Here is a 12,543-nt window from a genome sequence, read left to right on the forward strand (position 1 = left end):
TGGTATCTTCTTTGATTTCTTTCTTCAAAGACACAAAGTTCTTGATATACAGGTCTTTCACTTCCTTGGTTAACATTATCCCCAGATATTTGATGCTGTTTTTGGCTATTGTAAAAGGTGATGTTTCTCTGATTTCTTTCTCAGTCACTTCATCATCTGTATATAATAGGGCCACTGATTTTTTTGAGTTTACCTTGTATCCTGCCACATTGCTGAAGGTGTTTATCAGCTCTAGGAGTAACCTTGCGGAGTTTTTTGGGTCACTTATGTAAACCATCATATCATCTGCAAATAGTGAAAGTTTGACTTCTTCTTTTCCTATTTGTATCCCCTTTATCTCCTTTTGTTGTCTTATTGCTGTAGCTAGAACTTCAAGTACAATATTGAAAAGATATGGGGAGAGTGGACAGCCTTGTCTTGTTTCTGATTTTAGAGGAATTGCTTTGAGTTTCTCTCCATTTAGTTTGATGTTAGCTGTTGGTTTACTGTATATTGCTTTTATCATATTCAGGTACGTTCCTGTTATCCCTGATCTCTCTAGGACCTTTATCATGAAGGGGTGCTGGATTTTGTCAAAGGCTTTTTCAGCATCTAGTGAGATGATCATGTGGTTTTTCTTTCGCAGATTGTTAATATGGTGGATTACATTGATAGATTTTCTAATGTTGAACCATCCCTGCATTCCTGGAATGAAGCCTACTTGATCATGGTGGATGATTTTTCTGATGTGTTCTTGAATCCGGTTTGCAAGTATTTTATTGAGTATTTTTGCATCAATGTTCATGAGGGAAATTGGTCTATAGTTCTCTTTCTTAGTTGTGTCTTTGTGTGGCTTGGGTATCAAGGTAATTGTAGCCTCATAGAAAGAGTTTGGCAGTGAGCCTCCTGCTTCTATTGTGTGGAATACTTTGACGAGTATTGGAATGAGCTCTTCTTTGAATTTCTGGTAGAATTCTGCACTGAAGCCATCTGGGCCTGGGCTTTTTTGTTTGGGAGACTTTTGATGACTGCTTCTATTTCATTAGGGGTTATAGGTCTGTTTAGATTATTTATCTGTTCTTGATTTAGTTTTGGCAAGTGATATCTATCCAGGAAATTGTCCATTTCCTTTAAATTTTCAAATTTTGTGGAGTACAGATTTTCAAAGTATGCCCTGATGATTCTCTTGATTTCCTCAGAGTCCGTTGTTATGTCCCCTTTTTCATCCCTGATTTTGTTAATTAGCATGTTCTCTCTCTGTCTTTTGGTTAGTTTGGACAGAGGTTTGTCTATTTTGTTGATTTTCTCAAAGAATCAACTCTTTGTTTCATTGATTCTTCTCAGTGTTTTCCTGGTTTCTACTTGATTGATTTCAGCCCTCAGTTTGATTATTTCCTGGCGTCTGCTCCTCCTGGGGGAGTTTGCTTCTTTTTGTTCTAGAACATTCAGCTGTGCTATTAATTCTCTAGTATGACTGTTCTCCAGTTTTTTTCATGTGGGTGTCTTTATGTTGTACACATATTTTACATGGATGTATGTCTGTGCACAATATGCCTGTCTGGTGCCCACAAAGGCCAGAAGAGGGTGACAGATCATCTGAAACTGAAGTTACAAATGTTTGTGAGCATCCATGTGGGTGCTGGAAACTAAACTCAGGTCTTCTACAGGACCAATCTGTGCACTTAATTGCTGAGACATCTCTCAAGCCTCCTATAAGAAATGAAAAAATGTCTCTTATTTGCTCTGGTAATCCTAGAAATAAATTTTCCATCTGGCACCTGAAAAATATGTTGTTAAACTCTGAATGTTCATTCAGATTCAGTTTAATACACATAACATGCACACTATACATTCTCTCTCTCTCTCACACACACACACACACACACACACACACACACACACGACAGAGATATATGCCTAGTTGTCTCTCCCATGACTTTTTTCATGGAAATACTACAAAGGGATATCATAATAATATGTTTCTGTGTCACGGGGGCTTGATCTGTGCTTAAAGGCAAAGCAACAGCAAAAACCCTTACAAACAGAACACACTATCACAAAAACACTTTATTTTGACACCAACAACATGTATAGTTCTTGAGACTTCATTGCAGGACACTTGTTTCTATGTACTAGTGAATAAAATTGACATAATGAAAAACCCATGCCATCACAGGGATTCTGAACACAGGGATAACATGGTTAACTATTGTTGTTAATGGCAGGGGACAAGACAATGTTGCTCCTTTGCTCCACCATTATCCCCTGAAACATTCTGTTAGTTTTCCAACAAATATCCAGGGTTCTTTGGCCACTATTTGCAGTCTGAGCTTTGGTTGAAGCCAAGGTCATGAAAGTCAAGAGTTTGTCACTGGGCACACCCATTCAACACATTACTGGTATTAACTTTTTAAACAGCCATGTTTTAGGAAACACAAGCATTGCTGCCTTGTGATGGTTGGATTTTCTGCTTTATCATGAAGACGGGCTCTCCACTGTATATTTCCATTTTTTTTATTCTTAAGAAACTAAATGTTCTGCATATGCAGGATTACAAAGTGACTTTGATTCCATGCTGGATTCATTATTTGAGTTGCGAGACCTGAAAATCACATTCTAGAATAAAGAAAATATGTTGTTTAAAACTACAAATGAATATATATGTATATATATACATATATGCACACACAAGCAATATATGTGTATACACATAGGAAGGTAGATAGATACATAGATACATGAAAGAATTTCATTTGGTGTTGTACATAGAACTTGTAGGTGTTCTAAGATGAGAATAACAATAACTATATATACATACATATATATATATATATATATATATATATACTTTTTGAGACAGGGTTTCTCTGTGTAGCTTTGGAGCCTATCCTGACACTCACTCTGTAGACCAGGCTGGCCTCGAACTCACAGAGATCAGTCTGCCTCTGCCTCCTGGGTGCTAGGATTAAAGGTGTGTGCCACCAACGACCAACTGAGCATAACACATTATTAAGTTGTGCACATATTTGATGTATATCACCTAATCTTCATCCTACACTCTAAGTAAGGATCTAGTTAGAGCAAAGCTTTCAGTTCAGTTACTGAAGACATGCATTGTGGGAGCTGGCTGAGAAGGGTTACATGCAACTGCTAAACATCATTGTCTTAATATCTTTGATGCAAGAAAAATTTTAAGATCAGAAGGAAAGAAGCAGAGCCTAAGATACTGACTGATACATTCAAGTGTACAATTTGTCTTTACCAAGTCAAGGCTTTTAATGAGACTAGTATCTGTAGGAGAAAGTAGTCCTGTTTAGAAGAGAGGCAACCAGGCTCCAGCATCCAGAACACAGGGAAACCTGATGTGGGATGTCCTTCTGTATGCTATGAATATGTATTTCTATTATTGGTTGATGAATAAAGCTGTTTCAGCCAATGGACAGGCAGGATTTAGCCAGGCAGGATATCTGAACAAGGTTAGTAAAAGGTAATAGGCAGAGTCAGGAGACACCATGTAGTTACTGGGGAGGTAGGATGTCTCTGCTAAGAAAAGGCCACGTGAAGATACACAGATTAATAAAATTGGGTTAATAATAAAGATAGGTAGCAGTAAAAAGCCTAAGCCAATTACCAAAGAATTATAAATAGATATTAAGTCTCAGGGAGGTTATTTCAAACTGGTCCAGTGGGACTGAGACTAGACAGAGGAAAAACTCCTTTCTACACAAACTCAGCATCATCCCAGGTGATACATTTAACTTCCCAGTGTCTTAGTTCCTTTGTTTGCAAAAATGGAAGAACCAGGTGAAGTGTTAGGGTCACCTGTTTTCACATTCAAATAATCCTTATCAGCTACACAATTGCCTTCTACCCCTTCATCTACAGTCCCAACTCACTGTCCAAACCATCTGATGCTCACATAGTGGGAACTGATTATTCTATATACTGCTCCATGGCAGCAAAGATCAGCACATCCCAGAGAAACACCAAACAAGATTTTGGGAGGCCTATAGCATACTTACCCTAGATAAGTCAAAGTGACCCTGGTTCCACCACAGCATGGCAGTGAGCACAGCCAGACCAAGCTCCACCACACTGCAGATCAGCATCACTGAGAGGGTTCCCTAAATTCAGGAGAGGAGAGGTGAGTGACTGAGTCACCTGAAGTGCCCACACGTTTTGATGGGAAGTGACTCTAGAGAGGAAAGCATCTCCACTATCAGAGAGTGAAGAAAGGACACCATCAAGGAGGGAAATGGATCCTCCCAAACCTAGGCTTAAATCGATGCCTGGCCCCTTCATTCCTTGAGGGGAAATGGGCTAAAAAGACACAACAAAGCCATTTCTGCCCCTGCTTCTCACCAATCTTGGGCAGGGATCCCTGACCACACCGTCTACTCAGTGAGAGAGCAGAGTGGAGAAGTGACTGCCAGGACAGTCAATAGTTCCTGCTCTTGGTTCTCTCAGTGTGAGGCTGGGCAAGTCCTTGCTTTCTCGCACGTGTGTAACATTTATTCCTCCACAGAGCCTGGTGAGGGTTAGTGGGGTTCTAACTCTTTGTAAAAGTAAACATCTATAGAAACCTCTTACTTGGGATGTGGTTCTTTGGCATTTTTTGTGTGGTGGTAAAAGGCAGAGAAACAACCCGGTTTCTACAGTCCGTAACACCACAGATCAACTGGAAGAAGGGCCTTGGCTAGGAACACAGAGGCCATGACTTCCGTCCTGAGGTGATGCTCATGAAGGCTGCTTGATAGGAAGGAAGATGAGTGTGATGCTGTAAACTCTTTTATTTGTGCCAACACAGGTAGAGAGGAGATGGAGAAGACCTCCATCATCTAGACACTGTCCCAGCAAACATACTCAGCCTACTCTCTTAGTTACCGTGTGAAACTATCCCATCATGCCTCATACTCTGTGGTCCACACAGATTCCTCCTCAATGCTTCAGGCTTGTAAATTCAGGCTTAGTTACTCCACATGGTAATTTACTGTCATTGTTCTGCATCTAATCTGCTTATACCTTTTCTTATTGTGGTTTCTTAACTAATGAGACACACTGAGCCCAGTTCCATAAGGAAATGAGAAAGCCTGAGGTTGACCAGACCTGACTATCTTTTCCCATCATGTTTTTTCTTATCTTACTTTATTTTCATATGGTAATAAATGTTCTGCAGCATCTTCATTGTTATCTTACCCAATTTTCTCTCTATGTGTTGGGGGCCAAATGCATGCCCTTGGATGTTCTAACTAAAGACATGTTGTTGCTCTTATTCATATTGCATTACTTTCTTCCAATAAGGTGGAATTCCTTCACATCACTGTCAGTTACTCTCTGTATTTCTTTTCTCCTCACTTAATAATCCCATGTCTTTGAACTGTAATCAAATCAGTAGTGAGCTTGCTTCTACACAGGCCTGTTGCTGGTTACAGTGATCACTGGAGGGAGTAGAGGCCCTGACAAATTACGCCCCCAGCTGCTACACTTCCCACACTGAATCTCACATTTCTTAGCTGAAGTTTGCTCAACTCATCTCACCCCCATATCCCACACATGTACCAGATTTCCTCGTCCACATCTCCAGACCACCTGAATCTATTCTCGCTTAATTTACCAATCTGTAGATCATGACTCTTGGTTCAAGCTCTCATAATTTATGCTTCTAGAATAGAAACATCTTTTTCAATTCTTAAGAAATTCTAATAACAATATTTATGGTTTTATCACCTACATTATCTGGTAATTTTCTCTCAACTCCTCACTATTACCATGCAACCCCTTATTCTAAACTTTTAATTTCATGTTCTTACTTACCTTTGCTTTATTCAGCCTTGACCTTTCCCTAAGATCTCAAACCAGGCTGAGTGAAAGGTTTTCAAAAGATAGGAAAAAGACCATTATTTTCCCAAACCAGATGTTTTCAATACAGCCTTCATGGGTACTTACAGTCAAAACAGCCCCGGGGGCAGAGCAGGGACTTCTTTGTACGCGATAGTGGTAGTAATAACTACTTTCAGTTGGTCTAAGTGTCCAATTCTGCTCACATTCCTCTAAGGCAGGATGCAAACCAGCCAGGCTGACAGAGAGGATAATGATGCCCATGAAAGCAAATGAAATACCCAGGATGTTCATAGTCAGGCTCCCATGTATCTGAAATGAGCAACAACTTACACTTATACCTCTTTTCCAAAATGTTGCACCAATTCTCTTCATCAACAGCTGAAAGATTAATAACTCATTTCTCCATTCTCCCTAACTCATAATTGTGATCACTAGAACAAAGAGAGGTCCTGGTTTTCCATCCTTATTTTTCCTAGGCTCCATTTCCTAGATGATATTTTCTCAGATCACTTTACCCAACCTCTACCATATGTATTAGGCCCAAAGAATGTCTAGGACACACAAATCCAAACCATAAATGTCAACTTGATGGATAAACAGTATTTCAATGATAAGAAAGAAAATATCCCCCTGGAAAAATCTTTACCTATGACTTTTAATGGAACCTCATAATGTAAAACTGGAAAATTCTCAAGACAGTGTGAGTAAAGGAGGAGGTGCAGACACCAACTGTGTTCCCTGTCCCTCAACATTCTCACTGTGATAGTCTGGCTTTGATGGGGCCTGAGACCCACATACTAAAGATCTGATCCCCAGGTAGATGATACTGTGAGAAGCTCTAGGAAATGCGTTCTGGTCACAGGTTCCTCATCAGAGAATAGCCTGTGAAGAGGGCATATCAGAAATGATAAATTCATCTTACTCTGTCTTTTCTTTCTTGCTGCCATGTGGCACACACCTTTGCTCTCTTTAGCATGAAATGTGCCTATCTACAAGCTCAGAACAAATGGATCCACCAAAAGCATGCACCACTAAACATCAAAATATGATTCCAAACAAAGCATTCCTCCTTTTGAGTTGTGTTATCCAAGAGTTGAACTTAGACACACCTAATACTGGCTAATATACTCAGAATAACATGCCTTGCCCACAGTCCACACAAGGATGTATCAACTACAAGAAAAAGTGGGTGAAGCAGTTCATTCCTTACATACTACACAGAAGTTCATATGATCAAAGGTGAGTGTTTGGATTTTGTTCTCAGTGTTGGTAGGGTTATGATTGGCTATAACCAGAGTCATATGGGGATGGATGTAGATGGCAGGATATAGGCATGTGACTAAGGATGTTGTTATTTGTACAAACAGGATGAGGCAGAAAGAAACAGGATAGAACTAGATGTTGGTAAATTAAGACCACTATGCCAGAGTTCCTTGATCTTTCATTGTTCTTGAGTACATAGTTCCAGTGCTCACTTTGGATCTCATCTCTACAACATTTACAGTGTCAGTGAAATAAACAAACTTTTCTCAATAGTGGCTTCCTTTCTTCCTCAACTTATAGAAAATGAGAATTGAGCTAAGACCTGTCTGAAAGCAATGGTTACAGGTAGGTATCTCCAGGTACTCAGTTGCCTTGCACTGGAGTGACTTAATTTCAGCCACTTATATTTTAAACTGATTGTATAAATCACTCAGAATTTGGTGCTTTGAGGTGCTACTTTCTACACATAGTGACTATAGTCAAACTCTTGAACTCCTCTAACAATAGTTGTAACCAGGATGCTGGTTGGATATATATTCTTAGAACAAACTATGTTTATTCTAGCTGGCATTCTTCGTTAGTCTCCATACATGGGATGAAAACAGCATTCTCCAGCATAGATTAAGTGTCTTTCATTATTATTCTACCTCATTCTACCTAGAGACTACCTGTATTCTTGGTTGCTTTTAGCTGTGTTATTTTATCACAGCAACAAAAAGTAATTAATGCTTTATATATTTGAAAGACTGGTTTAGTCATATCTCAACAAGTAAATCCTCAAGCTATTGCATTGCATGGTGTTCTCGCATGACTTCCTGGGTCAACTCCTTGAGGAATGTGAGTTAATTGATAACTAGGTGAATCTTTAAATATTTCAAAAGCTTCTTCCTACAGTCCATTTTTCTTTTCTCAATGACTTCAGTTTTCCCTGGAAAAAGTTACATGTAGGTAAAACTGAACTCTTAGCCAAAAACAAGTAACTACTGAAACTTTCAGGATTCAAATATTCTGCTTCTTGGTACAAAAATGTATACTCAATTCCAGCAAAAGTATTACATTTATGGGGATGTAGATGGAGGATGGTTCTCACATGAACATTTTGTATGGGATTTTTCATACATTTAAGTGGTGAGATTCTGTAGTATATCCACAACAAATACAACTCTTTAAATGTAAGGACATTAACTTTACTACTGAAGATTAAAATTTGAAAGATTTTTGTTAGACTTTTCATTTGCTATGACAAAAAGCCTCACATAAACAACTAAGCAGCAAAATATATTTGGCTCACAGTTTCAGAATCTTTGCACACCAGAGTGAGGCTGGTGTTGCAGAGAAGAGCAGTTCACAGCATGGTGGTCATGGTGGAGGTCATGAAGCTCATGGAAGTAGAGGGAGAGGATAGCTGTGCTAAGCACATTTTAATTTCTCCTGCTTATTCCATCTGAGTCTTCATCTTAAGGCATGCCACTATCACATTTTGGAAATAGAACAGCCTTAGACATATGCTTTATTAATCTCCTAGGTGTTTCTCAATCAGGTCAAGTTGATGATCAAGATTAACCATCATAGCCTCTGACCTACAAATGGAATCATAAGAAAGCTGAAGTTTTACGTGAGATTCCTCAGCACTGGCCTTGGGCATAAGGCACAGATTGATTTTGGTCACTGTGATAGGAAGAATGTGATCTATATAGGGATATGGAGAACCCAGAATCAGCTCACAAATGGAACAAGTAATTACTGTAGGACTTAGCTTGCAACTTTGATGTGGAAGCTGAGTCCTGAATGGTTCTCTCTGGGTTCCATCGTCATCAGTTGGGGATTATGGCTCTTGTACTCACCAAAGACTTCTTTGACTTTGTCTCTGTGATGACTGACAGAATTCCAGAGATGATAAACTGCTCAGACAAGAGAAAAACATTGTCAGGTCGATTTCTATGTATAAAGTGACTACAGTGTTACTCTCTGGGGTTTATGACAAACTTCCATGGGAAAAGCCCCAAGCAACAAATACCCAATGATACACTTAGGCTCCCAGAGGAGTCTCTTTGCCCATGTACTATTCAGAAAACACAAAAAGGTAGACAAGAGCAGAAATCTATCCCATTAAAATAAGACTTTAAAAGGTAGTAAAAACATATCATGTTAATTGGAAAGGAAAAATTTGGAATGAGATGATTTTAGATCCTGAAGCATTGGTCTACAGCGAGAGAGAATGGAAAATTGTTTTTTTTTTAAAATCATCCTGAGTGCCTTCAACAAAGTCAGATCCTAAGAATTAAAGTGTTCCTTCCTGCCAGGTGGTCAGTCCACTGGGTGGCACTACACTATATAGAAAGCTCTAGATCATATGGATCTCACTTCCTGGATGTTTTACTCAACCTATAGAGGCTACTAAATTTATCATAGCTCAATAGGTGGGATGAAAAGATGATATTCACAAGAAATGCTTATTTGAACTACATGAAAATCATCTTCAGAATGGTGTAACCTCTTCCCTAATACACTAGGACTTTCTGTGGATGACACACAGAAGAACCAGATCTACCATCCACCTCTTCCTCACAGCAGACAGACAGTGAGCTAGGTGATATCTCCCTCCTCTGCTCTCCCATCTTGCTCCCCACAAAACTCTACTTACAAACAAGGATCCTACAAATGGGTAGCCAGATTTTAACAGGACAGAAAACACTGGGGTAAATCGTGGGGTGGTTGGAGCAGATGCCAAAATGATGCCCAGACACAACACCATCACACCACACATGATCTGGATCGCCTGTCAAAGAAGAGAGATGGGAGATTAAAACCAGCAATGACAAGAGGAACCTCTCCACTCCTCCCATGGTGCTCAAGTATTGTCACCTTCTACAATGTCACTGTTAGCTCACAGACACTGTAATATCTCTGGGTGAGAGTGGGAGTTTATTCTGAAGGGGAGGTGGTTCTGCCACAGCCTCAGGCTTCCTTCTGGTGTTTTTGTCCATGAACCTCTAACATGCTCAAGACCCTTCCTAGCATTTCTGGCCTGGGGCTGAGCTGTGAGTTCATGGTTAGCAAATCTGCTCCCTCTTGTGGTAGGAAGAGTAATCTGAAAGCCCTTCAACTCTGGGCACCTCTTGCCACATCTCCCAGAGCCCACAGAACAGCACAAAGAGCTAGCCTATCTGCCCAATTGCACAGCATCTTCACTCTAGGTGCCATTCCGGGAATCCCTAGCCTCCCTCATCAAGTACTCTCTAAAATTAAAACAAAAAATGAGTTAAACAACAAAATCTCAATGATTCATATTAGCAATAAGGGGAAATACTTGTTAGTTTGTGGAAAGTCTTCGAGATATATGCAGCTTGCCAAGGGCTTTCTACTGGTCTACAGACCACTCTGTGATCACTTTGTCAGAACTGAAGACTTTCTATACCCCAAATCTATTTCTAGCCCTAAGACAGTGTCTCCTCCCTCTGCCCTCCACCCACCCCAGAGCAATTCTGAGTTGGATTTACCGCCATCACTTTGATCTCTGCCTTTAGATATTTCTTCAGGCTGTCTTGCTTTTGGTGAGCAGGCTGGGGTTTGTCTTTTTGGGGAAAGTTGACTCCATTTGTTGAAATCACTGTGACAGTCTCACTGGTCACTACTTGTGGGATCATAATGGAGCTTCCACAGCTGGAAGAGAAAATGAACTCAGCTCTTAAAAAGGACTGTTCTTACTGTAGCAGTTTTTTTGTTTGTTTGTTTTGTTTTGCTTTGTTTGTTTGTTTGATTGGTTTAGTTTTGTTTTGGGTTGGGGTTTTTTTTGCCTATTTATTTTCTAAAGAAAGAGAGAGAAAAAAGGTATGAAATTGGATGGGAAGGGAGGATCAGATTATATTGTATGAATATTCAATAAAACATTAAATGCTTTACTCTGGATATAAAAAAGTCCAATCAACAATGTAAACGGGATAAGCTCTGCTCCCAGGCTCTGTGGCCGCCTCCCAGACTTCGTCTTCCTGTGTGCCTGCCTGTTCTCTGGCAGATGAGACTGGTAGGACAGAGAAATGAAAAACCAACACACCTTGGGTTCCTCAGGTCTTTCCCAGTAATGTTGGACTGATTTTAGATAACACATTGTAGGTAGAGATAGCATGAACCCCCAGAGGTCCCTGTGTGCATACCTAAAAGTTCACACAAAATTTGCAAAATACAGCTTAGCTCTTTCCTCAATTCTGCTTATCTTAAGTGCATTTTCTTTATTCTATGACATTTACCCTCAGGTTACTCTGCTGGTCATGAGATAATAAAAAGCAGCCTTCGATGTTTTACAATTCATGTTACATACCACTCAAAATACTTAATCCCATTTGTCTATTTAGTGAATCTAATAGTACCATTTTTAGAGTTAGCACTTCACATTTTATCATATTTTAGTAGAAGTTATCTTGCAATGTTTTTAAATCTTGAAAAAATCCTTTCTGTTAATTAATATAATCATAATCAATAACAAAATCCAGAGTCAAAAGTTTGATGTACATGTGGAAGTAATTCACACTTTGTTCAGGGACATAAAAATCAATGTTAGATACATATTTAGAGTTCTTATTATACTATCTATTACTATTTATTATAAACAAATTATTTAATATTATATTAAAAATAATAATACACGTTATTAATCAGTTGCCTACACACAGTTGGTTGTTGGACCCCCAGCTGTCTCTGACTCTGCTTCTTCTCCCCATTTCCCCACCTGCTGATGGCAGCCTGCGTCTGAGTCAGCAGGGACAGAGGTCATCTAGATGTGCCCAGGGTCTCCACCGCTTTCACAAGTATCAGAAATTCCCCATAATGAAGTCCAGTATAGAGTGCTGCACAGGGGAAGACCTCTTCAGGGTTGCCTACCTGCGCCTGTGTGCCTCCCTGTCTCCCCAAGCTGGGCTCTCAGGAATCCCAAGATCTGATCCTTGGTTCTTACTTGTGAGGTTCCGACTGGCCCAGCCCTTCCTCTTGCAGTGTTCACCACCACACAGGATGTGATGCTTGCAGACTGTGGACACTGAAGGTAGTTGCACTTCCTACTTCACAAACTCCCAGTAGTTTCAGAACACTCACTAAGAACCAGTGCTGGGAGAGAATGGGGTGCTGAGCTCCAACAGCCACCAGCTCCATGTAATGACCAAGTCCACATTCTTGAACCTTAGTTGTCTAAGTGTTAGAGAACAGCAACAAGCTGGGGAGATCCATGAAGCTGAGATAAAGTCTTTGAAAGGCCTGCCTTGCATCTTAGCAGTATTTAACAAACTGCCTTGATTACTAATGATATTTCCAGCCATAGTAATATTGATGACTAAAATGTCTCACAATACACAATAAAGTATAATGATAATAGTAATAAATATACTTAGACTCTGAGGGAATATTGAATAATATATAATCATTGTAATAATTGAACATATTACAATACTTATGGTACTTGTTTTTTAT

General features: G+C 39.7%; 1 protein-coding gene across 4 annotated transcripts; it reads right to left on the bottom strand.

Annotated features, from left to right (window-relative positions):
- Nucleotides 1-2,028: 2,028 nt before the first annotated feature.
- Nucleotides 2,029-12,114, bottom strand: LOC110339949 (membrane-spanning 4-domains subfamily A member 6B). Of its 4 annotated transcripts, none has more exons than XM_040747255.1 (7): nt 12,035-12,114; nt 10,584-10,746; nt 9,728-9,862; nt 8,928-8,984; nt 5,926-6,129; nt 4,002-4,103; nt 2,029-2,595 (listed from the first exon to the last, which is right to left on the bottom strand). In XM_040747255.1, exons 2-7 carry the CDS (start codon nt 10,728-10,730, stop codon nt 2,500-2,502), a joined length of 741 nt encoding a protein of 246 aa, XP_040603189.1. In that variant the 5' UTR covers nt 10,731-10,746; nt 12,035-12,114; the 3' UTR covers nt 2,029-2,499. The 4 variants fall into 4 exon arrangements, with proteins under 4 accessions (XP_040603189.1, XP_040603186.1, XP_040603195.1 ...); XM_040747252.1 differs by having other exon boundaries at nt 11,962-12,106; XM_040747261.1 differs by lacking the exon at nt 12,035-12,114 and adding an exon at nt 11,810-11,936.
- Nucleotides 12,115-12,543: the final 429 nt, after the last annotated feature.

This window comes from Mesocricetus auratus, unplaced genomic scaffold (assembly GCF_017639785.1).
Source record: "Mesocricetus auratus isolate SY011 unplaced genomic scaffold, BCM_Maur_2.0 Super-Scaffold_4256, whole genome shotgun sequence".
Lineage (NCBI taxonomy): Eukaryota > Metazoa > Chordata > Mammalia > Rodentia > Cricetidae > Mesocricetus > Mesocricetus auratus.